General features: G+C 37.8%; 5 protein-coding genes across 11 annotated transcripts; 3 read left to right on the forward strand and 2 right to left on the reverse strand.

The window, feature by feature from the left end:
- Positions 1 to 1281: 1281 nt before the first annotated feature.
- LOC117614169 (cytochrome P450 711A1-like) lies at positions 1282 to 4350 on the forward strand. 3 transcript variants are annotated; one of them, XM_034342888.1, is made up of 5 exons: positions 1282 to 1687; positions 2373 to 2525; positions 2627 to 3419; positions 3521 to 3616; positions 3719 to 3872. In XM_034342888.1, the coding sequence occupies exons 1-5, from the start codon at positions 1458 to 1460 to the stop codon at positions 3761 to 3763; spliced, it is 1317 nt and encodes a 438-aa protein (XP_034198779.1). In that variant the 5' UTR covers positions 1282 to 1457; the 3' UTR covers positions 3764 to 3872. The 3 variants fall into 3 exon arrangements, with proteins under 3 accessions (XP_034198779.1, XP_034198777.1, XP_034198778.1); XM_034342886.1 differs by having other exon boundaries at positions 1289 to 1687; positions 3745 to 4350; XM_034342887.1 differs by lacking the exon at positions 1282 to 1687 and adding an exon at positions 1938 to 2168 and having other exon boundaries at positions 3745 to 4350.
- A 323-nt stretch (positions 4351 to 4673) lies between these two features.
- LOC117615163 (heat shock factor protein HSF30) lies at positions 4674 to 7695 on the reverse strand. 5 transcript variants are annotated; one of them, XR_004583968.1, is made up of 4 exons: positions 7129 to 7695; positions 5964 to 6729; positions 5466 to 5566; positions 4674 to 5064 (listed from the first exon to the last, which is right to left on the reverse strand). XR_004583968.1 is itself a non-coding variant. In XM_034344181.1 (3 exons), the coding sequence occupies exons 1-3, from the start codon at positions 7426 to 7428 to the stop codon at positions 5541 to 5543; spliced, it is 1092 nt and encodes a 363-aa protein (XP_034200072.1). In that variant the 5' UTR covers positions 7429 to 7695; the 3' UTR covers positions 5122 to 5540. The 5 variants fall into 5 exon arrangements, 1 of the variants encoding a protein (XP_034200072.1); XR_004583967.1 differs by having other exon boundaries at positions 4674 to 5093; XR_004583966.1 differs by lacking the exon at positions 4674 to 5064 and having other exon boundaries at positions 5122 to 5566; positions 5820 to 6729.
- An 8516-nt stretch (positions 7696 to 16211) lies between these two features.
- On the forward strand, positions 16212 to 17541 carry LOC117614362 (glutaredoxin-C6-like). Its single transcript, XM_034343151.1, has 2 exons — positions 16212 to 16826; positions 16996 to 17541. The coding sequence occupies exons 1-2, from the start codon at positions 16362 to 16364 to the stop codon at positions 17116 to 17118; spliced, it is 588 nt and encodes a 195-aa protein (XP_034199042.1). The 5' UTR covers positions 16212 to 16361; the 3' UTR covers positions 17119 to 17541.
- A 1820-nt stretch (positions 17542 to 19361) lies between these two features.
- On the reverse strand, positions 19362 to 22581 carry LOC117614361 (probable ADP,ATP carrier protein At5g56450). The gene is made up of 2 exons (XM_034343150.1): positions 21989 to 22581; positions 19362 to 20306 (listed from the first exon to the last, which is right to left on the reverse strand). Exons 1-2 carry the CDS (start codon positions 22316 to 22318, stop codon positions 19674 to 19676), a joined length of 963 nt encoding a protein of 320 aa, XP_034199041.1. The 5' UTR covers positions 22319 to 22581; the 3' UTR covers positions 19362 to 19673.
- Positions 22582 to 24172: 1591 nt separating this feature from the next.
- Positions 24173 to 27215, forward strand: LOC117613888 (protein indeterminate-domain 7-like). Its single transcript, XM_034342498.1, has 5 exons — positions 24173 to 24481; positions 24627 to 24765; positions 24854 to 25078; positions 25196 to 25592; positions 26046 to 27215. Exons 3-5 carry the CDS (start codon positions 24871 to 24873, stop codon positions 27022 to 27024), a joined length of 1584 nt encoding a protein of 527 aa, XP_034198389.1. The 5' UTR covers positions 24173 to 24481; positions 24627 to 24765; positions 24854 to 24870; the 3' UTR covers positions 27025 to 27215.
- The last annotated feature ends 306 nt before the right edge of the window (positions 27216 to 27521 follow it).

Consider the following 27521-nt stretch of genomic DNA (forward strand, 5'->3'; position numbering starts at 1 on the left):
AGTTGAAGTTATTAAATTCCATTGGCTGATCTTTAGCTCTTGAAGAGAATTCCCGGCACTATTGACTACAAAGTTGAATGTAATAACAATAAGCTGAGTGACCAGCTTGATCAGATTGTTGAAAAGAGAAGGAAAGAATGTGACAGAGAGGCCAAGGACTTCCTGCCAAAGGCATTGTTGTTGTTCTACAAATGGAGTTATGGCAGACGATCCAAAGAACTTCCCAAAGCCAGAAAAGTTCAAGCCAGAGAGGTTTGATCGAAATTGCAAAGATGAAAGGACATCGGACCTCGAGCATGCATCGGCCAGAAATTTGCCCTCCAAGAGCTAAAGCTCTCACTGATTCACTTATACAAACCTCTGCAACTTGACTATGGCTTTATTCTCAGTTTCAAGCATGATGTCAAGCTTAGAGTCATAAAGCGGACATGATCATGCACTGGACATTAGTCTTCAACATGCCTTGTTAGGATAGACGTATGCTGAAAGAATAAATCCTTGTCTGTGTGGAGGATAAAACATATTCCTGGTATAAGAACATGATTAATTTAGGCGCCACCAATCCTCCTATATGCTTCAGCTGTGAAGACAAAATTAGAGAGAGAGATAGAGAGAGAGAGAGAGAGAGAGAGAGAGAGGAATTTCAACATTTACTGGTGGCATCGCAAAGAAAGAGATTCCCATCTATCCATCCAAGACAAAGTAGTCAAAGAAGGTAAGTAAATAACAGCCACATAAAGATAGAATATCACCCACATAAAAAGCTCATATTCAATTCATTTGTTTGGTTAACAAAGAAGATAGAAGTTCAGGTGTAAGTGTTAAGTTTGATTGTTTATTAGTTCAGATAAAACGTTAACATCATTATCCCGTTACGTGGAGCGACTAATGTCTAATGCTAGCTCTTTTCTTCGCGTGAACAATAACATGTTTGACCACGTTTCCCCTCTCTCTTTGTGCTTCCTGATCTACTATCTTTACTAGATTAAGAGCCATCGGTTTGCAGGAAATACGCACCCAAAAACACAGTTGGGTTGGGGCCTAACAAAATTTTCCTTAGAGCAGGCGTGATCTTTGATGATCGTTTTGTTCCATCACGCATGCTTTTATCTTTTTGACCTACAGAAGAAGCGAATGTGGTGTTGTCTGATTGGAGAACTTGGTGAAAGAATGTTATGCTAGTGCTCAAACAACGCCATGATTTCGTCACCAGCTAGGATATATATAAAATATGATAAAAGTACAAAATATAGACCAATGGCACCCAAATTTTCACAAGTAAAATCATTTAAAAAGTGACAAAGGAGCAAAGTACCCTTCATCCGGATGCTGCTCAGTGACTAGTGAGAGCTCCACTTATTCCATCCCCAGCCTATTAAACCACCCCAAAGCTTTGTGCTCTTTGATCAAGTATCAAGTAGAGAGAGAGACACAGAGAGCTCTCTGTCTCTCAGACAATGGGTGTTTTGGAAGTCTTGTTGTTTACCAATGTCTCTCTGCTATCAACTATCTTCACAGTGTTGGCAATACTGGCAGGAGTTTTGGGGTACTTGTATGGGCCCTACTGGGGGGTGAGGAGGGTACCTAGCCCACCAACTATCCCCTTGGTAGGGCACCTTCCCTTGCTGGCAGAGTATGGTCCTGATGTATTCTCAGTTCTTGCCAAACAGTATGGCCCTATTTTCAGGTTAGTTTATTAATTTGTGTATGTAGCAAAGTTGAGCAAACCTTCTTTTTTTGGGACCAAATATTTAGGCTTTCTAGGTGGTTGAGAAAAAGACATACAATTTTACTCTAATGAACTTTCATCCTTTTTCTTTTTTTTACTTGTTCTCAAATGAGTTTTATCTAGAATTTTCCTCAGTTAATCATCTGAGACTTACTTAGACTACCCTCATAAAGCACAAAGATTATGCTTATCTCAGAAATATGTGTAGGCTAGGGTTAGATACAACTTACAAGGAACAAGCTGAGACTTCCCTCCCACTGCTGCATTGTGGGTTAGAAATTGGCCGTAAGTAACATTACCACATGAAGGGCAGGCTGAATTTGCCCTGCCAAATTGACTAACCCACTTTCCTTTACCACGTGGCTTCAGCCCAAGAAGGTTTCTTTTCAAATTCATGGTCTTAAGGTCAAACGCTATGTTAACTGAATAATCAGCAAAGGTAGCATCTGTTCTGTTTTGTGACATTTCTTTTTCATGGTCTTGGCTACAAAGCTGATAGATTGTGGAAAAATATACTCTTTCCTTCCTTCTTTTTTTCTTTTTTATTTTTAAATTTTAGGAGGGTTGGAGGGTGTTAATCACATAACAAACTCTATGTCTCATGTCATCACGTTTATTTTCTTTGATTACATATTTTGGGCAGGTTTCATATGGGCAGGCAGCCACTTATAATTGTAGCAGATGCAGAGCTTTGTAGAGAAGTTGGAATTAAGAAGTTCAAAGATATTCAAAACAGAAGCATCCCATCTCCCATCTCAGCTTCCCCTCTTCATCAGAAAGGTCTCTTTTTCACCAGGTATCGTAAATTCGTAATTGTGTTATTATGAAAGTGTAAAATATCAGTTGAAGTTATTATAAAATTATTGAGTGATCTGATGGAATTTGAGCATCCTGCAGGGATGCAAGATGGTCTGCCATGCGAAACACTATATTATCAGTGTATCAACCATCACACCTAGCCAGCCTTGTGCCTACCATGCAGTCCTTCATTGAATCTGCGACTGAAAAACTTGGCTCCTCCAAAGAAGAAGATATTACCTTTTCCAATCTCTCCCTCAGATTGACCACAGATGTGATAGGACAAGCTGCCTTTGGTGTCAACTTTGGCCTTTCTAAACCACAGTCCATCAGTGATTCAATCAACAAGCAGATTGGTGGTTCCCAAGACATTAACAATGATGAAGTCTCAGACTTTATCAACCAACACATATATTCCACAACACAGCTTAAGATGGACTTGTCAGGCTCCTTATCAATCATACTGGGACTACTTGTACCTATTCTCCAGGAGCCATTCAGGCAAATCTTGAAGAGAATTCCTGGCACTATGGACTGGAAAGTTGAACGTACGAACCGGAAATTAAGCGGCCGGCTTGATGAGATTGTAGGGAAGAAAATGAGAGACAGGGACAGAGGTTCAAAGGACTTCTTATCACTCATAATGAATGCAAGGGAGTCGGAGACAGTTTCAAAGAATGTCTTCACCCGAGACTACATTAGTGCTGTTACTTATGAGCATCTCCTTGCTGGGTCAGCCACAACAGCATTTACATTGTCTTCAATTGTTTACTTGGTTGCTGGACACCCAGAAGTTGAAGAAAAGTTGCTTGCAGAGATTGATGGATTTGGATCTCCTGATCAGATGCCTACTGCTCATGATCTTCAAGACAAATTTCCTTATATTGATCAGGCAAGTCTTCTGAAAGTCCAACAAATGTTCAAATTGCAAAATGCCTCTATGTACTGACTTGAAAATGGAGTTTGATTTATCTATTGGCTGTTTGAATGCAGGTTATCAAAGAGGCAATGCGGTTTTACATGGTTTCCCCATTAGTTGCAAGAGAAACATCTAGACAAGTCGAAATAGGAGGTTATCTTCTACCGAAGGTATTGTTCTACTTACACAAATTAATAACATCTCTATGTACAACTACTTTTCCTCTGTGGACACTGGAAATGGTTTGTATATGAATTGTCTTATGGGAGTAGTTCATTTTTGTTTGTGAGAGGAGCAGGGAACTTGGGTTTGGTTAGCACTTGGAGTTTTAGCAAAAGATCCAAAGAACTTCCCAGAGCCGGACAAGTTCAGGCCAGAGAGGTTTGATCCCAGCTGCAAAGAAGTGAAACAAAGGCATCCTTATGCTTTTATACCCTTCGGGATCGGACCTCGATCCTGCATTGGTCAAAAATTTTCCCTGCAAGAACTAAAGCTCTCACTCATTCACTTATACCGGAACTATGTGTTCCGGCACTCTCCCGGAATGGAGAAACCTCTACAACTTGAGTATGGCATTGTTCTCAACTTCAAGAATGGTGTCAAGCTCAGAGTCATAAAGCGAACTTTATTTCAACATGCCTGATCAAACTTTGCCAACCGTACAACTCATCAAACACGAAACAAGACAACTGGAGCTCGGTTGTACGAAAATTTATATGGTCAAACATATTTTTCACTGTAATGTTGTTGAAATCATTCATAATTTGACACCAAATTTTCAGTTTCGGGTTAATTTAACAGATCATTGCCAGTGATGGTTGGTTCCAAATGCAAGAAAGCTAGAGATGAATTCCACGATCGGTCTCAGAGAAAATAAGTAGGAAGCAGTCTTCAATTCCTCCTCTGTCTCCTCTTTAGCCTTGTTTGTACCCTTTTTATGTCAACTGGCAATTTCACATGGCTCATTATTTGCTTGTTTTAACTCATATGTCTTGACGGATGAGAATCTGTTTCTTTGCAATGTTTAGATTCGTTTCTATCTACTCTTGTCTTCACGTGCCTATACAGTGCACGTCGCCTAGGAGTATGTTTTATCCCACATGCACATTACATTATACACAAGGATAGTGACCATGACTCTCTCTCTCTCTCTCTCTCGATTTTTCTATCCGATCAAAACTCCATGAAAAGAAAAATATATCTTCTTATATGAAAAGCAACCAACCATTGCGTTAATTTTCTTCTGTTATTTTGGGTTGATATGAGTCAGACTCAGGCCCCATCAAGCCCAAGATAAATAAATAAAAAAGAGCTAGGCCATTAGATTTGATTTCAGAATCTGCACTTTGGGCCCACACCTCATTACTTCGATCAGCTGTTGTGTGTCAACGAGATCTAGTCTAGTGAAAAAATACATTTACTTGCAGACCAGTAGCCCTCAGTTCGAACCACCATAACATCTTGACAATGTGCGTGAAAAAACCTCCGCCCCTTCCTAACTTCGACCAACAAAGAAACCTAAATGCTTTGTGTAATATACGTTTCTTCAAAAATTTAATGTTGTGGATGGTGTTCTTAAACATAAAAACACCAGGGTTTTAGCCTCCTCTGCAAGCCCCTTGTTTTCAATTATAACCGTATCAGTATCTGCATTGCATGGAAATAGATTTATGGATGACAAAATAAAAGTTAACTTTATTGACAAATAAGGAGTTCTATTGCATCAAAGGAAGAGTGACAGTTTAAGCTAAAAGAACAGCTAGCTACACAGCAGCCCTGAACAAGACATGTACAATCAACTGTTTTTACAATTACATAATTTCAGGTAGTGAGAAGTTTCTTCAATATTTGCAAGCAGAAATTCTTAACGCAGTGGATCTGCAGCACTCAATGAAAAGCATTTGAACACCAATAACCACTTTCTCATATTTTGTAGAGAAACTAAGTTCATGCACTCCAGGTCTCCCATAGTAGCATACAAGACAACTGACTTAACTGCAAAGTGCTAAATATACATACTTGAATGAACAAATGTACACTGGCTACAGAAATCTGAAGATATATCAGAAGTATACGTTCAAGGAACGGAACCCCTCAAAGGTCTCCGTCGGCCGGTCCGCCTGCAAAGCATCAAGGAAGAAACAGCAAATCAAAATCATTGACACAACTTCGAAAATGTCAAGAAAATATTAAACACACTAGATATGAATAATTATTAAAGGATACTGATAAAACAGCTACTACATCGTTGGCCCCTTTGCAACTTTGACCATCCCCCATGCTGCAGCACAAATCATATATTATTATCACTCACAAAACAAATAACACACACATACAAATAATTAATGGAACCGAAGTTCTTAAATCATATACCAATATCTGGATTAAAGATAGGAATGGGGTTGCAGGGACCAACTCAGCACACAACCACTTCATCATCACAGACATTTTCTTAACATCAAGGCTTGGACCTGATTAGATAACCCATTTGATCAACAAGTTCTTGGAAGTCCTCACCCCAATCTGCTGGCTCTGCAACCAAATCCTCCAGCGCGACATCGATATCTGATTCATCGCCCACCACAATAACGTCTTCCTCCGGATTGCCACCAATGAGCTCATCGCTCCACAGCTCCTCCCATGTAGTCTCATTAACAATGCCGAAGTTGCCACCAACCGAACTTGAATGAGGGTCTATGATATCACTGCTTGATTCATTATCCAATGCAGCAGCTGAGAAAAAGGTCTCAATCTGCGATTCCATAGTTTCCAACTCTCCCTGATCTTGGCTTGCTGAGTAGTCCGCAACATGGGTTTTAGGTTTTTCTTGCAGATTCTCCACACTGGGGCTAGCTGCTAATCTCCGCTTTCTACCAATTTCCATACCACGCAACTCTTTATTCCGAGCCTTCTTCTCAACAAGGTTTTGGATAAAATATGGGCTATTGAGTGCTTTAGCAAGGAAAGCCATAATCTGCTGTTGTTTTTTCTCTGTGGTCTGCAACCGACCCTCCATTGCCGTGACTTGTTCTTTTGAATTTTGTTGTTGCTGCCTCAGCCTCACTATTTCAGTCATTAAAACATTTCGGTCTCTCTTCAATCTTTCAAGCTCAGTCTCCAGTCCATACTGGCCCAGTTCAACACAAGCTCCTCCTCCACCTTCTTGTTGCATACTCTGTGACATATGCCTCCTCCTCTTGATGGTCTTCAGTAAATGCCTCTGCCCTCCCAGAAACCCTTCGTTTGCAAATTCCCATCGGTCAGGATCAACCTTTCTAAAACCCTGCATGCAATCAGTTGATGAGCAAGCATTGAAATTTACTAAAAAAGTATGTAATTAGCAAACCCTACTGACGAGCAATGAAATCAAATCATGATTCATGACCATCAGAAGAAAGGGAATTGCTTTTATAAGAAATTCAAAGAGAGCATCGAAACTAGTTAACAGAGTTGCAGAACGAATAAAAAAAGCATGACAACCAATAATTGAAATTCTTACACTGAACCAAAAATGTTACAGTAATTAGCAAGCAGCCAACTTTATTATTAGTTGATTTCTCAAATTTTTCATGTCAGCCCACAAACAAAAAGGGAACTGCAAAAAAGAAAAGAACCCATGTAGAATTCTGCATTCAATATGAAGACGATGCAATAAAGTTCATGTTTTTTGAGGATCACTTACATATGTATTAAGCTGACGAATGAAGCTGGAGAAGTTCCCGTGCTTGAAGTAGCGAGGAAGAAGAGTGGTGGAGAACTTATGAGAGTCCCAAACAACGAAGCTGTTGCGAGCTCTGCTCCAGGAGACAATGGCGTCTGTAGAAGGATCCTCCACCATTTCAAAGGTCTTTGTGAGAAAAGGGGGAGGGCCCACTTCGTGTAAGCCCTCTATTGGCTGAGGTGAGAAGCTTGAAGAAGAAGAGGATGATGAACCAACAGTGCATGTCACAATCTCTTCCTCTTTCACCGCCACTCCATCCATGGTATTGCGCTGTTTCTCACGCACCCCCAATTCGTGCTCTCACTTCCAAAGTGAGGATTTTTTACATTCCCAGAGAGTTGCAAGAACTGGGTTTTGGAATTGGATGCAATTTAACGGAGTTTAGTTGATCAATTTGAGCTTTGAGTGAAATTTGAGAGCTTTGAGATCTTATGGGGTAGTGTTTTTGGTAATGCGGAGGAGAGAGAAGATGTATATTTAAGGCGGTGGAAAGGAAAGTTCTAGAGACATGAGGGGATGGTGTCTCTCAAATTTGTAAGAAGTTTCTTCCCCTTGTATAAGATCGCACAACAAATAGCAAACACCCCAAAGCTCTAGAACCTTCTCCACGTTTGGGCCATATGAAGAACATGAGCCCAATAGCTGATATACCACTTTTTATTGTGCTCAATTATGCTCAAAATCAATTAATTATTAATTTGTTCAACAAAAAAATATATATATCTACTAATAATTTTTTTTAAGTTTTAAATCAACAAATTTGAGAATTCTTATTTTATTTTATGCATAAACCAACAAGAGAGTCCACATCTGCATTAATTATCAGGAAAAAAAAAAAAATATTTAGTTATATATCCATTCTTAGCACTAATAATATAGATAAATCATACACTATTTAATTTTTATAAACAAACAAAAAAATTAATAGCTGGCCCTATTGAATTTAATTTTGAATATTAAATTACTTTGATGCCCTATTGAGTGTCTTGAGCTTTTTTATGAGGTTTTGGGGTTGAGTTTGTTTCAATAAATCAATGGCAATTTTGTAATTTAAAAGAAGTTAAAAGTTTTTTTGTTATGTTGTAAATGAGTTTTAAGTGTGTTTCTAAAGTCCATTTCATTTAGGATTCTTTTGTAATTTGGACTCATATATTTGATATAATAGTGAATCTCTCAACAACAAAAAAATTTGCAATACATGAGAGGAGACGTCTTTTGTTCTCCTAAATGGAACAAACCAGAAAGTTGGTTTTGGATATTGGAATATGCTTAGTTTACTATTATTGATTCCAATAAATACATGAAAAACAAAATGGAAAAAAGGAAAACCACAAAAAAAGCAACGGAACAAAGTTTCGTTCCGTCACCCAAAATTATTATGTGTTATGCGGGCCCACCATTTTGTCTATTTAAATTAATGGGCTGCCATATTGGGCTCATCACTGATAACATCAATTTTTAAGCGTTTTGAGAATTGGGCTTTCGTAAGGACAAAAGGTTAGGGCTCTGGGTGTGCTCTACAATAATTTTGACTCGACTCAATCCTATTTTAATTGGTTTCGATGATGATGGTGTTGTCTGAAAAAAAATTTGATAATTTTGTGTGGAGTACTGAGTTGGATCCCTAAGTTCTGAAACCGATATAATGTCGCGTATTAAATTATTCTTTCTTTTTTTAACTTTAACAAAATTAGGCGGATGGAATTGGATTGAAAAATTCACAATTCAATCTTGTAGTAGATTGACTAAATATTAACGGTTTTGAATTCATCCGTACTGAATTCTAATAATAATAATAATAATAATATTACAAATAGTTTATTACATGAGAATAAGGTGATGAGAAGTGAAAATGAAGGAATGACGACAGATGGTTGAAGACTTCAGACTTGTGTGAAGAAAAATCCGAAAGAGATAATATAAACAATGACCAAAAACAACACCGATCACGTGCACATAAGGCCTAAGTTTAAGAAGGATGACGTATGAAACTTGCAGTTTTCCAAGTTCCGACCTTGGATTATTTATTTATTTACTTGTTCTATTAAATATAATTTTTATTTCTTTATTTCTTTATTTCTTTATTTCTTTATTTATTAATTGGATGAATTATATACCGCTGTCCGCTAATAGTGATTGTTAGCATCATCATTAACAACAATACGAAGCAAAACCAACCAAGCAAGCATTACGTATTTTATTGGTTAAGAAGACGAGCCCTCCCTTCCTCTCCTTGGCTTGGAGAGCCCCTACCACCAATAGTGTCAACTTGTCACACCCAAAACTGTTTTTTTTTTTTTTATCCTCTTTTTTTTTAAAATACAAATGATAGTCTAATACAAAGGAATGGAGTTTCTTATACATACTATTAAAATGTCATTCGAGTTCGAATTTGAGATCATCGGTATGCAGGTCAAGGTCCGTTTTTATTAAGCTATAGACTCGTTGTCACCATCACCACTGTTAAATAATATATATGAGAGAAATAGGTGTCATACAGATTCGAATCTAAAATTACTAATCTGCAAATCAAATTCTGTTTTTATTGAACTAGAGCCCGTTGGCACTAACACTACTGTTAAATAATATATATGTGAGGGGAGGGGAGAGATGGGTGTCGTCATGGCTTTTCTAATAACACACCAAGGCAGGCAAGATAGCGAAGAAGAGGGTGACCTCATTTTGTTGTCCACTGTTAGTAATAATCTACACGATTTCTGGGTCCCCCACTCCAACCATGTATGCTTGCTTTTCTTTACTTTTTATCTTTCCTCCAAATAAACAAACGCTTTGGGTTCATACTTAAATAAAGGGTCGGCAGCAAACCTGTGTTTAAAAATATGTGTTCCTTTCATCTTTTTGTATCAGATAGTTATTTGTTCCAAGCTTTTTTTTTTCTTTTGTTTTTTTCTACGTGTATACAAAACGTCAAAGTTCTCAGTGGGTTGGGTTTAAATGGTACCCGTCAAATCATTCAGGATTAGGGTTATTTCTTGCCCTCCGTCCATCCTTCAATCTGGCACAAGTTTCTGAAATTTTTTTTATTCACTTAATTATGATTCAATATGTATAATATTATTATAGTAGCTGTCAAATTAAATTAAAGCATGACAGGACAAGTATAGGATCTTCTTTTTTGTGATGTGAAAGAAAAAACAGCGTGATTCAGTGGGCCGAAACTATCAGGTCCGTTTGGTTTAAGATTTAGAAGTTTATGAATAGATATGAAGTTGCATTTACATGTTTGAAAAGTTCATTTCACAAATCAAACAGATCCTTAATTAAACAGTTTTCTACATAGATGTTTATTTCTCATCTAGGGGCGGCATTGAAGGTGTGCAAGTGGTGTTATTGTACAAGACTTTCAATTTTGAAGGGCCCCAACAAAAAATTGCTTGTATATTATGTTTATTAATATTATAAGTATTATATATATACTTGAACATGCAAGAAAGTAACACAAGTGTGTATTTTGTTGAGTTGGAATTCGTCCCTCTGATTTTAGTAGGCAAGTTGAGTTCCATCGAGTTTATATTGTGTCCTTTAGTAGTTGTATTTAAAGAGGAAGCACGTCAAATAAGAGGAAAGCAATATATACAAGCTTTCTCCAATCAAATAAAAAAATTTGGAGTGTATTGTTTCACCCACTCAAAAGGAAACAAAAAAAGTTCATGTCTTCTTCCTCTTCTATTTTCTCAAATTGAAATATTAAAAAATTTATAAATATTATTTGTAATTGTTGTTGCATGCTAACAGATAATGAATTTTAGTTATTAAAAAAATTATTTTATAATATTAAGTCAAGATAAATTTTTTTATAAATATTTTCATATTAAATAGAAGACTCCCTTTTAAATTTCGCCCTCAAAATCTTAGGACCATCCCGGCTCTCATCACAAATACAGAATATTATGTGGGCAAAGCATGCATAGCTAGCTATTATTATGGATCCACATGTGAAAGACACAAGTCGAAAATGTGGAAAATTGATGCCATTAGTCAGCATTTTGATAATCACAGTGTTTGTCTCTTTGAGCTGATGAACAAGTAGCCATGATGATGGGACCCAAGAAAACACCTCAAATAATATAAAGAATTTTTATTTTAAATTGCACCTCAAATAAATAAATTCTGCATGTAATGAATGAATAAAAAGAGAGAAAATTGAAATGGAAGGAAGCTTTGCCAATTGAATTGCACCTTTGGCTTAGCTCAGCCCTCTGCCATCCATAGCAGTTTTTGCCGGCTCTGCAGCATCAACGTGTACTGAAAACTTTTATTTATTTTGAGACACATTGGAGGGAGACAATCGAAGTGTCTTTCTCCTCTCTCTGGGTCCTCCCTCTGGCAAATGGATTTAAGATTTGGTGCATTATTAATTCCACATTTAATTTTAAAGAGGTGGATGATCATTTCAGCTACCTCTCAAGTCTGAAATGCTGACGCTGAGCATGACGATTTGTTATATATGGGAGGATATGGCATTTCAGATTTGACCTCCAGCATGGCGACCACGAGCGCCACACTCTTCCAATATCCAAAAAGCAACAATTCATCTTAATTTCTTTGGTCCACGACGCTTCATTTCATTTCCATTGCTTCGTTTTGATTTGTGATTTGATCACAAGTTTCAAACAAGCAAGCGTGGATTTTTGGTAAACAAGACAAGGTCAAGATAAGATAAAGTATCATTACTCTGTTTTATCTATATCTCTCGACACGATGTCATTTATCAAAATCTTTCGTCGCGTCGTTATCGTTTATCAAAAGATGAAAAATAAAAAATAAAAGGTATTTAAATGAAATATAAAAGCATTTTGCTAAGGAGGACAACGAATGCATACGCATGCCCTATTTATTTCACACCAATATCTTTATAAATATTGCTTCATTTACATATTAAAGAAAAGTTAGGTTTAGGCCCTTTGCTACTCACCATTAGAAAATATTTAAATCATAAGAGATCTTCTCTGTCACGATCAGAAAAAATAAATTTTCGTGAGGGATAATTTTAAATTTGACGTGTAGCCATTTTGTAAGATTAGGGTGTGTTGACTTTGAAAAAGGCAAACTGAATACTTGGGGAAGATATGTGGAATGGAGTAAATAGCTGGACAAGTTTCAAAATCTTATTGCCATTTAATGCGTGCTAGTCGCATCACGAAAATTACCCCTGTATCTTCAAATAGAAGTTATGTTTTTTACTTTTTGCGGCCAAAAAAGTTGGATTTGGACCACCCCATCAACTCATTCCAGTTCCCAAATTAAGACATGTTCCTTCTTAATTAGGTTCAAATGGAATATATATTAACTAACAAAAATAAGTTTACTAATGTGATAATGATTGTATCAAAGAAAGGAAGATTAAGCCAATGAGGTTTAGGCTCCATTTGGGATTGTTTTTTTTGGCCAAAAATCTGTTTCACTTTAAAGTTAAGCAATTTAAAGTGTTTGGTAAAAATAAAATATATCTCGATTATTTTAAAAACAGTGGCCTTTTAACAGCAGTTTTGAAAAGCATGCTCTGGGTTGCTTTTTAAAGCTACTTTTAAAAGAAGCAGAGATGAACATTTAATGAATTTTTTTAATTCTCAAAATATCATCATTAATTTTTAAAAATAACACCACATCCACCGCCACATCCAACTTCACCACCTCCACCGCCACCACATCCTCCTCCTCCTCCACCACAATCTCCTCCTTCTCCGCCACCACCACATTCACCTTTATCTCATTCACCACCACCTCCACCACCATTATCACTGTATGCGCATAACGCTTTCAACATCATGTCTATTTTAGTCATTATTCACAATTACAACAGTTTTATATTAAAATTTACCAAACAGTTTTGAAACCGCTTTCTGTATTAACAGCATTTAAAAAAATATTGTTTATCAAACATGGAACTTTAAAAAAATTGTTTATCAAACATGGAGCTTCTTTATTTTACAACTAATTATTTTCAAAGCACATCAGAAGTAACTTTTTAAAAAGTGACAGCAATCTCAAACTGGCCCTTAATCCATTATAAAAGACCTTAACTTGAAGATTAGTGGTCTCATATTCGAATCCTAATGACACATTGGTAGTGCGTGTGTGAGAAAACATCATCCTCTTTGTAATTAGACTATTGCTTGTGTTTAAAAATAAAAAATAAAAAACTTAAGAGTTCGAAACATAAATATATCAAATAAAAAATTGTACATAGCTCTAATTCTAGAGTATACACCTACACTCACCCTCCTTCATCTTGGTTAGAACCCCTTGTTCAACCTTTACCCAACGTATAGAGAGAAAATACTTTCTACTACTCAAACAATACAATACAATCAACATATTATCTAATACTGATTAATCACCTAATACAGTCGATTAGTTAACATACTAATTAACCAACATACTGATCTCTTAGCATAACTACTCATATGATGACAGCTAGCCATATTGTAATGACTAAAGAGACCACAGTATCCTATCATTCTCAAATAAACCAAGTTTATGTCTTAAGGTCAAAGGGTGGAAGCACAAAATGCCCCCTCACAACCCCAATTTTTGGCTCCGCCTATGTATAAAGTTGACCCAAAAAAAAACATTTTTAAATCAATCTAATTCGTTTAAGAATCACACACAATATATATAAATTCCGATCTTTTGGATCATAGGAGTTCAAGAGATTGTGATCAAGTACCGTTGGATATTAATCCAATAGTTCAAAAAAGTTTCTTAAAAAGAGTGTAAAATTAAGTGAATCATTGAATTTATATCAAATGATGAATGACCACAAATATCTTGAACCCCTATAATCTAAGAAATCAGATATGACTATTATATACTTCTCTTAATCACATGCTTTAAATTTAGTATCATTAAATTCATAGGCAAACCCACCCTATGAGGAGATGGTCAATCGTGGGTTTGCATCCTTTGTTAGATGCTGATGTGGGCCATTATTTATAAGCTTACATGGAGCCCCTTGTTTTAATTTTAAAGAAATAAAAAACAAGAAGGGGATGAAAAGAGAAGAGAAGCTCTCTCTCTCTCTAAGTATGAGCATGTAAAGGCCAAAAGAGTGGGCCACTCCAACGTGTGATGCAATCCCCTTCAACTCATATCTTAAACAACCACACGATATATGGCAGACACCATATTTACCACCATCAACGGTGCACCTTTCACAAAATTCCCAAGACTCAATTTCATCAATCATGGTGGGTCCCGCAACCCCACATCCATCCACACACACAACAAAGGTCACCTCCGCATTAGCATATCGACAACCCACGTGCTGCTCTGCCATTGGTTGTGCCCATATAGACCCAAAAGTAGCCTGGGCCACGCCATCTAATCTCCCCCATGCCCACAGCCTCCTCCTCCGTGCCTGAGGGAAAGTAAAAGACAACGCCACGTGTCGGCAGGGGAACGTCACGATGACGAGGAAAGTGTGATTTAGCTCCGATGATTATGTCATGGGGAGTGGGACCCAGCACCACCCAGGCACACATATTTGTCCACGTCAGCTGACCCTGCTTTTTACCACACTGGGGCTCTGGGGTGGAGAGAGGGAGGGTTTCTTTAGCTTTTTGTTACGTCAAGGTTCAATCTTACCGTTCCACGTCAAAGTCAATCTGACGTCATCCTCATTTACTACGATGACAATCTCCTCTCTCTCTCTCTCTCTCTCTCTCTCACCCCCCCATGTGACTGCTCCCAAGCTAATCCACCGGCAAATATCCAGTATTTCCGAGCTACCGTATTATTTTCTTTATGCATCCCCACCACCCACGCACTCGCTTAGCTCGTGTACCTCCATCTTCTAATCATTCATTCATCTACCTCTATTTTGTTTATTTCTTTTTGTTTTGAAGTATTTTCCTTCTTCATTAACGAAATGAGGAGGAAAACATATGAAACAATGCTAGGACCTCCCTATATGTCAAATATTAACTAGAGGGGTAGACTATATATTGAGAAGCGTATAGTTAAAAAATTCATGAACTTAGACGGGAGCAAAAAAAGTTTATGTACTTACACACAAATTTTCAAAGGTTATATAAAACTTCAAAATAGTTTCAATGACTTGGGGATGTCACATCCATTTCAGGATTATATGTGTCTTCACCCCTTAATTAGAGCACTTAGTTAAATTTCTTGAAATTATGTCTAAATTCGACAATAGTTTGGTTAACTAAAACATTTTGTTTTATAATTTGTTATTATAGTAAATGGCAAGCTCAAATTATTAAGAGCAATTAGCATTGGATCCAAGATTTTTTTAATTACTAAAATAATCAAATAAATGAAGTTGACAAGAACTTGAACAAAAGAATTGAAAGATTATGAGTATTCTTCTCAATATATCAAAGGAAGATTGAAAAAAAATCTCAAAGAAAATTCACATTTCTATTTCTCAAAAACTGATGTCTTATACAATTATTGGAGCCAACTCCCTTTTTTAATTATATATTTTTTTTTATCAAGCAAACTAATTAACTTAACTAGTTGATAGTTAAACTAAATAAATGACATCATCAGTATTTTGTTATGTTGATGTGGCATACGTATATCACCAAATATCAAAATAATAGAAGTATTAGATACATGTAAAAACATAGATAAAGAGATTTGATATGTGAGTACCAAAATCCTACTAGTAAGATGCTAGTAGTTTTAATCGTTTTCTCATGTGAGATTATATCAACTTTAAAAATCAGTCATCTTAAAATTATGATTAATTTATTATCATAAATATTCACTTGTAGTATACCATATCTCAATAGATTGGTGTAATTTTTCGACTGCCATACCACATTAGGACATTAGATTTAACTTTTAAAAAACAAAAGCAATTATTAAGTTGAAAAACTTAATAGAAAAACTTGGCGCGTGGGTATAGAAATGTTCACAACCTTCGATCCAAAAGAACCTATGTTTATACACAGTACATAGTGATGTAAGCAAACGCACCCCGTCCTCTCGCCCTTCCCCTTTATATTTATAAAAACCCCCCCTCTCTCAAACCCACCACTTACCTTCCACCTTAATTCTTTCCCCTTTGTCTTTGCCTTTGCTCTTGTCCTCCGTTGACATCATTTCACCACATCTCTCTCTCTCTCTCTCTCTCTCTCTCTCTCTCTCTCTCTTATAACTCTTCTTCACCACTTTTAGTCTTTCCTCTGGCTCTTCCGGCAGCGATGCAAGGCCTACGGCGTTGCACAAACGACGTCGTCCACCTGGGCCTCTCCCCCTCCCCGACCCCGGCCTCCCCTCCCGGCCCTCCCTCCAACAACCCCTCCTCCCTTTCCATCGACGTGGCTGAGTCCCCCGAGACCCGCATCCGCCGCCTCATCTCCGAGCACCCCGTCATCATCTTCAGCCGCACCTCCTGCTGCATGTGCCACGTCATGAAGAAGCTCCTCGCCACGATTGGGGTCCACCCCACCGTCATCGAATTGGACGATCACGAGATCGCCGCCCTCCCCTCCTCCTCCTCCTCGGACGACAACAACAACGAAGAACAGCAACATCAGCAACAACCTTGTAATACTCCGCCCGCCGTTTTCATTGGCGGCACGTGCGTCGGTGGCCTCGAATCTCTCGTGGCCCTCCACCTCAGCGGCCACCTCGTCCCCAAACTGGTCCAAGTCGGTGCCCTCTGGGTATGATTTGAGAGTACATACAAAATCAAAATCTCAATCTCAATCTCCATCAATCTATATTTATAATTATATATTAATTGTAATTTTTGGTCTCATCAATATTATGGGTTGCTTCTTATTATTATTATTATAATTAGTATTAATTAGTATTGTTGTGAAATTAAATTAGGGAAAAAAAGAGCGAGTTTGTATTGTACTGAAATACTCGCGCTTTCAGTGTCGTATACGGGACATGTTTGCTGAATTACGTACATCGATCGCTTCTGATCCACGTCCAACGACTTCGATCTAGATTCTAAACAGTCTTGCTCAGTCCGAAGTAAATTGGGCCCCACACTCCCTGATGATGATACTATTAAAGCAATTATTGGACCATCAGGAGCTTCAGGACCGTCCGATCTGTGGACTTCCTGGTAGGTAGACCGTAGGTAGTTCTAGCTTTAGCTCTCTCTGAAAGTCCTGGGTTCTGGGTAGTGGCAATGGAATGTGATGTATATTTTGTCCTACTTTAATATATAGATTGTAAATTTACCCCTTTTTTAATTTGAGGGAAACAAAATGTTATTTGTAGTCAGTTTGATATAAATGGCTAGGACGGACGATGAGATGAGTACCGGTGTGGGTCTCTCTTGCAATTATTGATCAATCAAGGCCGTTGAAATTGTAGTATATTCTTTGATTCCCAAGTAAACAACAGTGACTGGTCGTCGTAGTATTACTACTTGTTAAATATCTTTTGATTCTTCCTTTTGCCCATCAATATCAAAATCTTGCCTAAAGCATAGCCTTAGGGTTCTTGGTGAAAATGACAAAGCTTTCAATATTGCTCTACTGTTAGAAATTCCTAAATCAGGAAAATACTATCACATTTATATACTACGCTGTGCGTCATCTTTCACCTCTTTAATAGTGGTTGATCCCATTACCCTGTAAATTAAGGTTCCACCTATTTATTGTAAACTAAAAATCCCCCCCCCTTTTTTTTTTTAAATATTGAAAAATAAAATAAAATGGAAAATAATAGCTTGACCATTATGGACTTAGGTGATTCAGATTTATAAATGTGACAGGTTGATTCACCTAAAAATGGAAGGCAAAGACAAGTGCAAAATTGTCACCATGCATGAGACAGTTTTCAATTTGATGTGTCCTGGTGTGGGATGCCTCTTCAACACCCCGGACAACACATACTGCCATGTTCATGAGTTTATCTAATTACTTTTATCTACATAAAATATGACTGATCGTAACACAGTTCAGATGCACTTACGAGTGGGAATCTCCACTCGTAAATACAATAATGAGAGATAAATAAAAGATTAACACACAAAAGTCAGGGTGATTAACATAAGCAACAAAGTTGATTATAATTTGATGAGGAATTTGTGGTACAAAGAGGTGCCTCTCCATAAATCATTTCCCAATTAAGGAAAGAATGATGGGATGTGAAGGGTGATAATTAAGGGTTAGAACCCAACAACACATCACCATCAAAAGCATGGGGCCCCATCTTTTCCTTTGTCTTTGGAAAAGACAGCTTAATTAGTGAGGGGGGTGACGAGAGCAAAACCATCAACCATCAAGCACCACCGCCACAAACCACACAATGCCACACCCACAGTCCAAGAGTGCGTGTCCAACTTTAATTATTATTTTTGTTGCTTTTAATCAGTTGATGATACGTGGCAGACATGCAGTGGGTCTGATTGACTCCGTGGTGGGCCCTCCATGTAGAATCTTTACAGCCTCGCGTCAGAAGAATCTCCTTGTGATTCCTCTTGTAAAAAATTAATAAATAAAAAACAATTTGGAGTTCATATTTTATTATTAAAATAATGGAGTATTGGGCAGCCCATATAGTTCCCTTTAATGGTAGGGTTTTAAGTTACGCTTTGCACTAGTTTTTAAAGTGGGAACAGGTCCCTTTAGGCAGGCACTTTAGTTTTATAATTTTTTTTTAAATATTTGTCATGTTTGCTTCTTCTTATTTTATTTCTCACTTTTATTTTACAAAAATATAAGAAAACAGTTAATTAATTTGTAATATAAAACTCACAACATTATAAGTCAAATAATATGAAAATTAAAGAGAAAATTTGTGTGTTAGGCGGCCTTGTTAAAGTCTCCACCAGATAGATTAGTGAGTGAGTGAGTGGTGACGCCAACACCAGATGGACTGCAAAGCCGGAAAGGAATATCCTTCTCTCAATCAATTATCATATATGATGATATAAATTTCAGTGTTGTTTCACTTTCTGGTTTTTTTTGTTTTTTTAGTACAAGCGAACTACAAAAAAGGGGAATTTCTCGAGCACAGAAAACTATAATGCCGTGGGAATTTCAATGCACTTTCTGCTTTCTTTGAACTATCAGAAAAAGTTGGGCAATTCACTTGAAAAAGAAGCAAAGGAATTTTCCAAGGCATCACAAGAAAATGATGCAAGCGAAGCAAAGGTCTGAATATATAAATCAAGTGCTTCTGAATGCTCTTCAATTTTATGACATCACGACAAGGAAAACTTAAAGAAGCCAACAGAAAGAAAAGTTGATCATGACAGCATATATATATATATATATGTTTGCCAACAATAGCCACTTTTCTTTTTTCAACCGAAAGAAAATCAGTGAGTAAATTGCCAGAGCCTCAAAAAGTATGGTGGCAAAAATGAATGTCAGCATCACTCCATGCTACAAAATTACAATATCAAACTCATCTGCGCTTTACAAAATATTCGTGTTGTAATTGAATTCCCATTTTCTGCGTCATTCTAGTCCTACTACTCTAAATTCCCTTTTTTTTTTTTTTTTTTTTTAAAAGATTAAGCGACTGGGAAAAGTGATTTCCTGCTATAATCCCCCCCAATTCATGAACTTCCTGACCTCGTCGTACAAAACCAAGATGGCAGCAGCACCCGTACTCCGAAACATGTTTGAAACTGCCCCGCGATAAAATGAAGTCACCCCTTCTGTTCTATATATGTTCCTCCAGCAGTCCAATGTGTTATTGTACATCCTCTGTTCCAAGCCAGACTGCATCATCATCCGCCTCCGAACTGTATCCAGTGGATATGACAACAACCCAGCAGAGGTTGTGACTGCCTGAGCCACCGCCCAACGCTTCCACAATGGCAATTCAAGTTCAGACTTTTCTGACAAAATCTCTTTTATTGTATCAAAGCCTCCAAAGTAAAGGCCACGGTGGATGACCATCCCCTGTAAAGAGGCTGGAAGCCCTCTGTATACCCCCCGAATCCCATCCTTTTGGCGAATGGTAGACAAGAAATGGTAGATGCCTCGAAATTGTCGGACTTCAGTTCTTCCGATGTCAGCAGCCAGGCGGGTATGTGAAATATCAAGTGGGTATATTATAATCAATGTTGTACAGCCAGCAGCAGCTCCAGCAATGAAGTTAGCAGATGGACCAGACAAAAAATGACCATCGTGAGAGTGTCCACTTCTCAACACATTTCTATAAAGATCCTGTAAACGAAATTAATTTGTCAGGATCCTGCACTACATGATATTATGATGACTATGAAATCTTCATCTGCAATTTAGAACTATTCCATCAACCACCATAGTAAATAAGAACAGAAGACTTCAACATTAATACACTAAAGTCAAAACGGTATTAGGAACTTTATCTACTGACTTAGATTAATGACTACAAGTATCGTTAAATCATGTAAAATAACATTTGAATAAATATAAGTTCTAACAAGTAGGTACTGACTGACTAATCCTAACATCATCTTCCATATCTGTTTATGCTACTTAGATACCATCTGATCAGGGTCTAATGCTTATCTATGTTACTCTCCTAATCAGTTCTTCTGCCCTCCTATCTTTACACATGACAAAAACATAACCAACGAGAGATAATATACATTTGGGGACACATGTCATGAGAAATCAAGATGGACGGGTTTGGTGTGGTTGATCTTCTAAAAGTCTCTATCTCCAGGAGTTGCATTTCAGTTACTACTTTTTCTTTTCAAACTTAGCTAAACAAGTGAAGGGCACCCTCCCACCCAAGATCACAGCACTCGCAGTGACAGAATTTGAGAGTTCCCCCTTGAGGGGAAAATTTTCCTCCCTTTCTTCTTTACTGCATGTAAGAGAATCACACATTTTCAGTCTTTCTACCTCAGAGCACTCTGTACATTTTAAGGAACTCATTCAATTAGTTGTTTTCAGTGGTTCTTCAAATGAACACCCACCATAATAATTTCATTCTCAACATTGACATGCCAATGCTGTTCCCAGACCTAATTAAACCATCCAACGGTTGACCTAAAGACCACTCACAACCTTAGAGTAGGGGAGCCAGAATAGCATTGCAACCTTTCCCTCTTTCTTTAGAAAAAAGCCTACGAGCATCCGTGCTTAGTGACCAAACCCCTCATAAACACTCCGCTTACTCTCAACCTGATATTATCTCCTACAGCAATTATTCAAAATTATAGTGTAATCTCCAGACCAGACAAAAAGTCCCTCAGTAATGGTGGATTGGTTATTAGACACAAATTTGTTTGTAACGTCAATGAATGGATTTCTTCCCTTTCCTTCTCCATTGTAAAATTCTGCCTGATAGTTAGCAGGCAAGTATGGAGGGGAAGCACTCTGAGAACATGGATTCTTTTGAGGAAAAAACAGATATTTGAACTTCATGTATCGGAGTCGTTATCCTATCATTCTCCCAACGAACACCCTCAATAAAATCAAGCTCGCCACAAACTACATATAAGCCAGTACAAGTTCACATGGCATGAACAAGGCTGCATTACAGGCCATCACGAGATGTCAATAAAAAGTTTCTTACGCTCCTTTCTCTTAGTAAACGGGACCATGCCAAACTATAAATAAGCAATCATATATACATATACACATAGAAGATGCGAAAACAAGATTACATTTTTTTAAACCTGTACTTTTGTTTTCTTTCTTCATTCCTAATATGTAAGACAATCTCATCAATCCCAGCTATCACAAAACCATTTGAAACAAACAGTTCCCGAAATTACACTTTTTGACCATTTTATTCATGTCCCCTACATAATGTGATAGCAAAAGAGGGCCTTGACGACAAATTAAGAACCAATGACAGAAACACAATAAAATACAATCTTGGAAAACGAAGAAGGGGAAGAGAAGCAGAATACCTTGAGGGAAAAATTGAGAGCGACGGAAGGGTAGTAGCGAAGAACACTGCTGCCATTGCCTCTCCAAAGAGAGAGAATGCCTTCTTCTCGAACCGTACGGACGATACAATCGACCATGCCCTTGAATCTCGTACGTCCACCCCCAAGAATGGCCAAGTTGCTCTCTTGGGTCTGCAACAAGAGCTTGGCTCTCTCGATTGGGGCCACGATCGTGTGCACAACCCCGCCCATCACCGCCCCGGCCATGAGATCGCGCTGGAAGTTGTTCAGCCAATCGTGCGGCCTTGATATCGACCCTCTGCTTTTTGGGTCGTCGTCATCTTTGCTCATTCTCTCTATCTCTGCGGAAAATGGAAGACGGAGATGGAAATGGTGGGAAATTGAGTGGGCCGATTTCTACCCATTAATACATAGTATTAATAATTTATTTAAACAAATTATAAAACCCAATTCCCAGTTCCCAAATCCCAAAATTCAAAAGCTTTGTTGATTAAATTCAACTTGTTTCTTTATAGTTTAGATGCCAAGAAAACGGAAGACGCGGTTCACCTCCCGCTATCTGACCTTTTGACGAGGAGGAGGGCTTGGATAAATCCCACCCCAGATTGATGGATAACTATCAATTTGATCCTGCCACGTTTGCTCTGTTCTGATGATCAACGTTTTTTATTATTATTAATTTTTATTTACTGCCATCTTCATGCTTTTAATTTTTATTTGTTGCCATCTTCATGCTTTTAATTTTTATTTGTTGCCATCTTCATGCTTTTAATTTTTAGGTCACCGCTGAGTCAGACAGGTAATCCTAATCAATTTTTGGTTTAGGAAATGCAAAATGTCATACGTAAACAATAACTAATCAAAAGTTTAGACTAATTTTTGTGTGTTTTTCAATCTTTCTCTTTTTTATGAAATGAAAATTGTATAAGCGTATAAATGATTGTGTCCGTTGATGATGCGTAACAATGCATCACTGGCCGGCTATTTAGTCTTTCACGCCTTCGTGCTAAACTATGGAAGGAGAGAGAGAACACAACTTATCAAATCTCTTTTTAGTTTAGTTTGTCACACTTCTTTCCTTGTTAGTAACAAAGCAGCTATGCAAGAAAATGTAAGGAGACCAATTCATATAGTGCATGTTGCTAGAGCGCTGACAGGAGCAGGACACTTCTTTTACAAATTTGGGCTAGAGAAAGCTCAATTTAACCCATAGCTAGGCCCATTTGAATTTGTTGGGCTTTTTCACTTGTACTAGCTCGAAATGCCATCCTGGACCCACTTGATTCTAGACTGGGCTGAGATTCAGCCCAATCCAACCCAACCAACCCACATGGTTTAAAGTTCAAATCCGAATGTTTCCTTTTGTCTTTCTGAAACAGTAAAACTCAAACAAACATGTTATATGTCTCAATTGAAACCAGCAGAACACAAGATAATATCCGGTGAATCTTGAACTAGGACGCTTTTATTGGGCTAACAAAAAGTGGACAGCGAAGTTGAAAATGACAAATGAAAGCAAACAAGAGCATTTGTTCTAGTTTAGTCTGTAAATCAAAACTGGTTAATTATACCAACCAAAATTGTCAAATGCTTGGATGTTAATTATGTCACCTCATGAAAATAGAAGAAATTGTTCTTGCTCTTTTTACCAAACTATCTTCTCACTCTAGAGTTTTAACCGATGGTGGGGTGTGCTGGTGCAGCACTTGGGGTTGGGGACCGGCCTATAATTTTCTTGGCTGCCTATTGATTTCAAATGCCAAGAAAATGTCAGAAAGGCTACAACTATTTTAATGAATTTGATTACTAAAATAACAATAAGTTAGAGGATAATATAAGAATGAGGCCTGCTTTCCCATAAGCATGTCTGCCGGAATTCAATCACTCATCCAATCATGCTTGTATATATAAATGAGAGGATGCACAGAAGAAAAAGAGGTTTTGCATTTTTTTTTCTCTCTCTTTTTACCCATGATGTTAAAAGGCCATAATCAACTTCTTATCATATCTCTCTCTCTCTCTCTCTCTCTCTTTTTCTGGTGTGCAGTGTGAAATCTTGCTCTCTTTTCACTTGGTTGCTTTATTTCTACTTTTTATGGGAAGGGAAAAAGTTGTGATTAAAAAATAGGAATTTTTTAAAAAAGGTGAAGAAAATTATTAAAGAAATAATAATTTCAGGGGGCTGGGAAGAGAACAAGGGAAAAGACAGAAAGTGCACGTCAGAACAAGCCTGTTGGTTGGGCTGTGGTGGTGGATGGGTGGAGAGCTCCAAGGGGAATCCTTCTCATCCATATCTCTCTTTCTCTCTCTCTCATGCACACATACACATGTCTTAAAATTAGTCTCCCTTTTAACATACACAAAACTGAGTTTAATTGGTTTTCTAAGGGCTTTTGTTGAATTTTCTTGCTGTTTGTTGACAACCCACTGACCACCAAGCAAAACCAAAGTGCCTCTTGAAACATAAAATTAAGAGACTGCTCTGGCTAAAAGGTTGGTGATAGCTAGCTACTCTACCTATATATATATACATATATATTTAAAACTTCATGATTTGTTTATATTCTTCTGAATAATTTTATCTTCTTTATTCTTATTAGTTTTCTTTTTGTGTTTTCCTGCTTGATTATTCTTGAAGGGTTTGAAGGTAGAGAGAAGACAAATCATCAAGAGGAGAATTGGTTGGTTGAATTTGTGTGAAGCTGAAGAGAATATCTTTCTGAATTAGGGTTTGCACTCAGATCTAAACCCTGTCACAGATGTGAAAGCTGAGATCTGTATGTTGCTCAATCCACTTATGAAGAATCTCATATGTGTACATGCAATTGGTATCAACAAATCCTAAACAAAGTCTTTGTAATTCAGTGTAAGTGGTGGAGGAGATGATGAAAGGTTTGATGGGGGATGAGAATATGTCCAATTTGACCTGTGCATCTGGTGATTTAAGTGCTTCCAATTCAAGTATCAGAAATGAGTCATCATCAGCTGGCACACTGTACCCTCAGCAGCAATCCTCATCAGCAAATGATATTCAGCAGCCGCAGCAGCCACCACCGCCAAAGAAGAAGAGAAATCTTCCAGGCAACCCAGGTCTCTCATCAAATCAAAATTAATTAACCAGCATTAATTCACACATATCATGCATGATAATTAATATTAGTTTTGCTCCTTTTTTTTTCTTTTCTTTTTTATTGATTTTTGGTACAGACCCAGATGCTGAAGTGATAGCCTTGTCTCCCAAATCACTCATGGCAACAAATAGATTCCTATGTGAGATCTGCAACAAAGGGTTTCAGAGAGAACAGAACCTTCAGCTTCATAGAAGAGGGCACAATTTGCCATGGAAGCTAAAACAAAGGACAAACAAGGAGGTGAGGAAGAAGGTGTATCTGTGCCCAGAACCAACATGTGTCCACCATGACCCATCAAGGGCACTTGGGGACCTCACCGGGATCAAGAAGCACTTCTGTAGAAAGCATGGTGAGAAGAAGTGGAAGTGTGAGAAATGCTCAAAGCGCTATGCGGTTCAGTCAGATTGGAAAGCTCACTCCAAGATCTGTGGCACAAGGGAGTATAGATGTGACTGTGGAACCCTTTTCTCTAGGTAAGGTCATAGACAAAGATTATACAATAATGAGATTAGTTTGAAGAACCAAAACAACTTTGGAATAACTTTTTTCTATAGCAAATAATTGTTCATGGGGGGAGAGATTAGCTGGTATTAGGTACCAATTATCGACGAAAACATTCATGGTCAGTCATACCATCCATGTACAGTAAATTGGTACCCGGAACTAAACAATCTTTTTCAACCCTTAATAATGCAATAACCTTTATGAGAGAATCGAGTTAACTTTTGATGAGTTGTAAGAACCTTTAATGGGTTACACATCTGCTAATGTCTTTTGTCCTCAAAAAACAAAAAGAACGAAAATACAAAAAGGGACATGAGAGAGAGAGGACAGTGTGTATTACTGTTTATATTACTTTTTGATGGGTTTGCTCTTTTTGTATTCTTGTGGTTGTTTTTGATAATCGTGGGTAACTCTGCGCACAGGAGGGACAGTTTCATCACCCACAGAGCCTTCTGTGATGCTTTAGCACAAGAGAACAGTACAAGTACTGCAGCTAGATCAGCAATGCCAGCTTCAATAAACCCTCTTCTCTCCTCTCTCCCCCAACTCCATACCCATGGCCTCCAAGGTCTCTCAGTGAAGAGAGAGCAGGACCAGCAGCAGCAGCTACTTCCGCCATGGCTCTCTTGCTTGCCCGAAGGCGAAGCCACCGCTCCATCCGGCCTTCCTTCCATGAACATGTCCTCACCATTATTCTCCACTTCCTCATTCCAGCAATATTATTCTTTTGATCATCAAAACCCTAACCCTAGCAGCAGCTCCACCACCACACTCCCTGATTTCCAGCAACCCCATACAGCTTCTCCTCACATGTCTGCAACTGCTTTGCTTCAAAAGGCTTCAGAGATGGGTGCCACAATCAGCAAGCCTTCCCATTCCCCAATGTTTCTCAAGCCACCCAGCCACCAAGCTCACGTGTCCAATGAAGCATTCGATGATGGGTTTGGGAGCAATGATAATAAATCTTCTCTTTTGCATGATATGATGATGATGACTAATAGCTTTGGAGATCAACAAGTTTCATCAGCGTTTGGAGATCATCGCCAGGCTTTCAATGGGATTATGGTGGACGGTAATAATAATTTTGTTGAGATTAACAATAATAATAATAATATTAATCCTTCGAAGAATTACAAAAGCATGGAATTAGCGCAACTTGGGAGGAGCGGTACTGATAACAACAATAACGATGAGGGCTTGACAAGAGATTTCTTGGGTCTTCGAGCACCATTTTCTTCATCGTCGGCGGCGGCGGCGGCGGCGGCGGCAGCATCCCATGGCCATGGGGATTTTTTCAATATTAATATGGCCGGGCTTGATCACCATGTCAATTCTTCTTCTTCTTCAGCTTACACTGGACAGCAGAGTGATCACAAGAACCAAACATCATGGCAAGGTTAGCTTATATATCTATGTATATTTGGATATCATGGGCTCCTTTGATCAGTTGATATTGATCATTTTTAGCATGTAGTCATTTTCCTTCCCTTGTAGAGAGAGAAAGAGAGAGAGCAATTACAACCTATCTGGGTAATAGGCTATTTTGAATGGTGTTCGAAAGCTTGCACCATTCACTTTTTTTTTTTTTTTTTTGGTTTGCTTAATTATCTTTGAACCTTTGTTATTTTCATGAATAATTTCTGCTTTTGTAACTTACTTATCCCATATTTTTATATTCTCGGAAAAAAAAATAACAAAACTAAAATTGAAAAGGAGGGGAAGCCAAACGGCTGTTTGTATAATTTTTATTATGATGGGCAAGGTAAATTGCTATCTATTTATATAATATGCATGGTGAAATATAATTATATGGATGTTTGTGCAGCAAGAGAAGGTAAAACCAAATTTGTGAAGACCAGCTTGATCATAATTAATTAACCTAAAAACAAGAAAACTCA

Source organism: Prunus dulcis, chromosome 1 (genome assembly GCF_902201215.1).
Source record: "Prunus dulcis chromosome 1, ALMONDv2, whole genome shotgun sequence".
NCBI classification, from domain to species: domain Eukaryota; kingdom Viridiplantae; phylum Streptophyta; class Magnoliopsida; order Rosales; family Rosaceae; genus Prunus; species Prunus dulcis.

Coding starts and splice junctions, on each gene's coding strand:
- LOC117614169 (XM_034342886.1), top strand. CDS start 1,458: ATGGGTGTTTTGGAAGTCTTGTTGTTTACCAATGTCTCTCTGCTATCA. Junction 1,688..2,372: donor CAGTATGGCCCTATTTTCAG/GTTAGTTTATTA, acceptor TATTTTGGGCAG/GTTTCATATGGGCAGGCAGC. Junction 2,526..2,626: donor AAAGGTCTCTTTTTCACCAG/GTATCGTAAATT, acceptor AGCATCCTGCAG/GGATGCAAGATGGTCTGCCA.
- LOC117615163 (XM_034344181.1), bottom strand. CDS start 7,428: ATGGATGGAGTGGCGGTGAAAGAGGAAGAGATTGTGACATGCACTGTT. Junction 6,730..7,128: donor TTCGTCAGCTTAATACATAT/GTAAGTGATCCT, acceptor GATTGCATGCAG/GGTTTTAGAAAGGTTGATCC. Junction 5,567..5,963: donor TGCAGAGCCAGCAGATTGGG/GTGAGGACTTCC, acceptor GATGCTTTGCAG/GCGGACCGGCCGACGGAGAC.
- LOC117614362 (XM_034343151.1), top strand. CDS start 16,362: ATGCAAGGCCTACGGCGTTGCACAAACGACGTCGTCCACCTGGGCCTC. Junction 16,827..16,995: donor TCCAAGTCGGTGCCCTCTGG/GTATGATTTGAG, acceptor AAATTAAATTAG/GGAAAAAAAGAGCGAGTTTG.
- LOC117614361 (XM_034343150.1), bottom strand. CDS start 22,318: ATGAGCAAAGATGACGACGACCCAAAAAGCAGAGGGTCGATATCAAGG. Junction 20,307..21,988: donor CTCTCAATTTTTCCCTCAAG/GTATTCTGCTTC, acceptor TTTCGTTTACAG/GATCTTTATAGAAATGTGTT.
- LOC117613888 (XM_034342498.1), top strand. CDS start 24,871: ATGATGAAAGGTTTGATGGGGGATGAGAATATGTCCAATTTGACCTGT. Junction 25,079..25,195: donor AAATCTTCCAGGCAACCCAG/GTCTCTCATCAA, acceptor TTTTTGGTACAG/ACCCAGATGCTGAAGTGATA. Junction 25,593..26,045: donor TGTGGAACCCTTTTCTCTAG/GTAAGGTCATAG, acceptor CTCTGCGCACAG/GAGGGACAGTTTCATCACCC.